The 5310-nt window shown below is 40.8% G+C and overlaps 1 protein-coding gene across 1 annotated transcript in view; it reads left to right on the top strand.

Annotated features, from left to right (window-relative positions):
- PIM2 (Pim-2 proto-oncogene, serine/threonine kinase) overlaps positions 1 to 4847 on the top strand; it is a 5296-nt gene extending 449 nt beyond the window's left edge. Inside the window, exons 2-6 of the mRNA XM_082264019.1 lie at positions 2088 to 2194; positions 2282 to 2332; positions 3010 to 3373; positions 3837 to 4013; positions 4600 to 4847. Of these exons, the coding sequence (XP_082120145.1) occupies positions 2088 to 2194; positions 2282 to 2332; positions 3010 to 3373; positions 3837 to 4013; positions 4600 to 4703 (803 nt within the window). The 3' untranslated portion in view covers positions 4704 to 4847. The remainder of the gene's footprint in view (positions 1 to 2087; positions 2195 to 2281; positions 2333 to 3009; positions 3374 to 3836; positions 4014 to 4599) is intronic.
- Positions 4848 to 5310: the final 463 nt, after the last annotated feature.

The raw sequence follows: 5310 nt of genomic DNA, 5'->3' as shown, positions 1-5310 counted from the left end.
ACTTTCTGCAATCTGCAGCTTTAATACAACCTGCCTGAGCATTGCTGCTGTCACCCACTGCAGAGGGTTCCTCCGTCTGTTATAGAACACTACAGTGCCCATCATCCTAGGCATTGCTCCTGTCTTCTCTATAATAGGGAGCCCTCTGCATGTCACACCAATGTGCAGCTTTAATACAACCTGCCTGAGCATTGCTGCTGTCACCCACTTCAAAGGGTTTCTCCGCCTGTTATAGAACACTACAGTGCCCATCATCCTAGGCATTGCTCCTGACTTCTCTATAATAGGGAGCCCTCTGCATGTCACTCCAATCTGCAGCTTTAATACAACCTGCCTGAGCATTGCTGCTGTCACCTACTTCAGAGGGTTTCTCCGCCTGTTAAAGAAAACTACAGTGCCCATCATCCTAGGCATTGCTCCTGTCTTCTCTATAATAGGGAGCCCTCTGCATGTCACACCAATGTGCAGCTTTAATACAACCTGCCTGAGCATTGCTGCTGTCATTGTCACCTACTTCAGAGGGTTCCTCTGCCTGTTATAGAAAACTACAGTTCTCTGTATGCAGCAGAAGGTGACGGCATTAGAAAATGTGTCTGACCATCTCTTTAGTCACGTGGAATAGTTAGAAAATAATATAATAATTGTACAAATGATTTTAATATAATACAATATTATTGTATTATGTTGTTTTATATATATATATATATATATATTGCACTTTCTAAAATGGAATAATGAATCGTTATTGAGCAGGACTATTAGTATATGCCTTGTTGTTTTGGAAGGGGGGCTGCTGTCTATAATGAAACATATTTTGAATGATCAAACCTGATGAGGTGTCTTCAATAGGGATAGTGCAATCAGGTCAGTTTGAGATCAGTCTGTGCTTTGCTTTATTCCCTCTATAGAAATCAATATGAATGCACAGGGAATGAATGGCAGACATGTGTTAAACGCATCTCCAATGCATCACACGCGCCCTTGTTCTAAAGCCATTGTTACTATTTTTATCATGCTCATTACTGCTATTATTGATTACAACTACTATTGTTATTTTTATATTTTTTTACCATTATTATTATTGATTAGAATCACATCATTAGGACATAACATTTCCCTGGCACATGTACGCCAGCCTGTACTAGCACCAGAAGTTCTTAGTCATGGGGCAGTGTTCTGGGTGTTGGTGGCTGAGTAATTGGGTACACTGGGATATGTGTGAAGCGTACGTGATCCATAGGTGATGACATGCTGGAACTTGATTGGAGATATGGGCAGAGTTCCCTAGGAACATGACTTCAGTAGATTTTGTTTCGTTTTCAGGAACTGGGGTCTATTTATGCTTCAATTAATTGCAAAATGCTGAAAAGCATGCATCCGACAAGCATAATAAAAATTGTTCCTGTTCTCATCTCAGCACTGCAGTGTGCTTTGAAAAGTACATAATGCCTGTTTTTAAGTGTGTTGGGAGGCCCATAGAAGTGGAAGGCAGAGCATCAAACCCCATATATAGAATGCTTTTTGATGCATTGGTCGCAGGTATTATCAAGCATGGTCAATGGCTGTTAACCTGATCCACTCCAAAATGCATTGAAAACATGCTGCAAAAAGGAAACCCATGTTGACTCATGACAATGCATCTTCCTAATGCTACCAAAAAAAAAAAAATACAGCAAGAGGAGTGGGACACAATATTGGGGGCTTGTTGGAATCTTGTAAAGAGCCCTCTGCAGGAGTCCATGAGAGATATAAGATATTCACATTTGGTTTCATCCTACCACAAACCCACCCATAGCCAAAATATCAGTTTATATGTTTTAGTTTGACTGATCCTTTAAGTATGAGTATCTCCCCTGTCTATATAGAGAGACATGGGAGTGTCATAATCCACTTTGTTGTTAATAGTATGTAAAACTTGTAGAATTTTTAAAAATCAAAAGGTGGCTATTTACAATGAAGTGTTCATTCAGGTAGACACTGCATTGCATGTGTCTACAGATCCCTTATTGCAGTAAGAAAAATGTAGCCTCAAGTTAGTCGTAAATGATAAAGTATCATCTACTGCAGTGTCTTTGCTTGTGTTACAGGGAAGGACCGGGCATCCTTTGACAAAATGTACCAACTGGGTTCTCTCCTGGGACGTGGCGGATTTGGCACAGTCTACGGGGCACGAAGACTCACCGATCACGTACAGGTAAATGCCACAAGAATACACAGCTAGCAACTGATCATTGTAGAAAGGCTTGGTCCACAGGCACTGACTGATCTCTTGCTCCCCCAGGTGGCCGTGAAGCATATCTTGAAGAGTCGAGTGGTGGAATGGGCACAGCTGGTAAGATTCCTCTAAAATATTACAAGAAACATTTCGATTTTTTTCAGAAATGTCTTCCGAAATTTTTTTTATACAAACTTCGGCTTTTACATAAAATCTGCAAATAGCAAAGTGTAGTAGCTCAGAGCGGCCAATCAGAAATAAGCTTTTACTGGTCCATTCACACTAGACTATTGTTCCTAATTGGTTGCTTCGGGTTTATGTAAATCATTATTCTATCAGCTACATTATTAATCTAAATCCAAAACTTTTTTTTTATTAGGAAATGTTTAATCCCGTTTTTGTTTCTTTGTTTTTTGCCTTGTGTGTCCCATTGGAACTTTTAACTTTCTACATGTAGACACAATATATGTCCAAAGTGAGGACCAAGTTTGGACATGTAGACACAATACATGTCCAAAGTGAGGCGAAATCCCCTATTAGACCATTGTGCCCATTGGCAGATTAATCCTCACTTCCTGTTCAGGTCGCACCTGAAAAAAATTGGATTTTTCTTCACTTTCTTTCCCAATGACAGCGACCACCACTTCAAACAGAGGGTGAATTTCCCCAGTGGGGACACATATAGCATTAAAAACATGATAGAAGTTCAGTTTTAATTGGTTAGCTTGTTATATGGGTGATATCTCATGAAATTCGCCCCTAATGTTAGTTCTCGACCCATTTTTCTTTTTTAGGGTAAATTCTCCCGCGTGCCCATGGAAGTGTTTCTGATGTTGAAAGTCAAGGGTCACAAGGGTATCATTGAGCTCCTGGATTGGTTTGAAACACCAGACAGCTTCCTGCTGGTGATGGAACTGCCGGAACACTGTCGGGATCTGTTTGATGTAATCACAGAACAAGGGCCTCTGGAGGAGGTGATTGCACGAGACCTGTTCCAGCAGGTGGTGGAGGTGGTGCGGCACTGCCACAACCATGGCATCACACACCGTGATATCAAAGATGAGAACCTATTACTCAACACTCACACAGGAAAGCTCAAACTCATCGACTTTGGCTCCGGAGCTTTGCTGCAGGATTCCTTCTACACTGATTTTGATGGTAAATTATGATTTTTTAATTGAAGGCTCATTTTGTACCTCAAAAAATAGTTGAAAATGCCAAAAATGTTTGTTTAGTTTCAGATAGAATGGGATGGGTTTAGAAACCTTCCTCTCCCTTCCTGGCTCAGTAATAACTGATACAAGGTGTCACCAGAACAGGAAGTATGGAGAAAAGTATTCAGGGGAGACACATACAGTTTTAAAAACATGACCGAGGTTCTAAGGTTCAGTTTTAATTGGTTAGCTTATTATATAGGTGATACCTAATAAAAAAAATCAAAGGATGTTCCTGCACTAGATTCTCTTCAGAAGTAACAGTAAGCTGCACTGCCTATCGAGTATAGATAATTTCAGTAGCAATTTTTTTCTTTGGCTTTACATGTGATATGTGTGGCATATAGGTATATAGTTTGTAAAAAAATATAATTGTTCAGTCTAAAGGGAGCTTTTGATTTCTGCAGGAACCAGAGTGTACAGCCCTCCAGAATGGGTGGCCTTCCGGAAATATAAGGCCGTTCCAGCGACAGTCTGGTCTCTGGGCATCCTGCTGTTCGATATGGTCTGCGGTGACATCCCCTTCGAAAGAGACCAGGAAATTCTACAAGCGCAGCTAAACTTTAGGACCAAAGTGACCCCAGGTAAGACAGGTACAAGGTGTTAATGTACCCACATTGGGTTATGATTCTTAATCTGCAGACCAAAATGGAAAAGCCTGGGAATCTCACTGAAAATCAAAAGTAATATTTAAAAAAGTGTTTTTTTTTAACAAAGGGCTAGGTACATTGAGCGAACTGAGACAAAATTCACTGTGTAAAGTGCACCTGTAATTAACAGAAAGGGAAAGGAGAGGCTCTGCCTTACAGGGACGGCAAGTAGCTTCTTAACTGCTTGTTTAAAACATTTTATTTATTATGAACACAGAGCTGCATTGCATCTTTTATATCTCCCTAAAATTCAGCTTTAGTAAATAAATAAGAGGAGTGCCGGCTTCCCTCCTCTCACTGCCTGCCTGCTATATTCATACAGGGCTGTGTAAATATTGTTCTCTCTAGAAAACCTATAGTACTCTGACACCATTATCATGGTTGCAACCTGTATTAAATGTTTTTATATAAAAATGTTTAAAATAAATGTGAAATGGCCTGCGGCATTACATAAATACCTTTTTAAGGCTGCTCCCAGGGAAGACGTATCTAAAAGGTCTCTCTTTCTATCTCTTTTCAGAATGTGAAAAACTGATCCGATGGTGTTTATCCACATGCCCTTCAGACCGTCCCTCACTTGAACAGATAGTCCAGCATCCGTGGATGAAAGAAGACTGCACGTAAAGGCAAAACAGAGGGCTAGAGAATTTAAACACACTACAGAGACTGTTTTCTCTATTGTGCCCGGCCTCTAGGGGGCACCACACATGCTCTGCACAATGGACACTGTAAATGGTGTTATGCCCTCATTGCTGCAACTGGCAGAGATGTTTTAGGTGTGATGGGTAATACTATTAGCTGGACTGACTTGTGTGTCATCAGCAGGAAGTCCTGGATATGGCACTAACTGTGCGTGTTACACCTAGCTGTGACTCATAGCCTGTGTCAACTCAGGGAAAGTAGGTGTGTTGGGTAACCTGGTTTTACAGGACAGATTTCCTATGAAACTGAGGATTGCCAAAGCAATCATTGCAACTTGCAGAAGTCCTTAAAGTGTTACTAAACCCACAACAGTAAAATCAGTCTGTATATACAGTATTGAATGCTTGTTATACTCACTGTGGAACCTAAAGGGTTAATCCTCTGCATTGTGTAACAAGGCTGTTCGATCCTGTCTTCTCTGATCCTCCCCTTCTTCTGCTGTCCTCAATAAAAAATGCTGATATTCACGGAGCCAGGGGACACTCAGTCCCATGCACATGCTCAGTTTGGTGTGTATTGCTAGGGAGTT

This window comes from Pelophylax lessonae (assembly GCF_965119305.1).
Source record: "Pelophylax lessonae genome assembly, chromosome: 7".
Lineage (NCBI taxonomy): Eukaryota > Metazoa > Chordata > Amphibia > Anura > Ranidae > Pelophylax > Pelophylax lessonae.
This window is presented reverse-complemented; position numbering and strand designations above follow the sequence as displayed.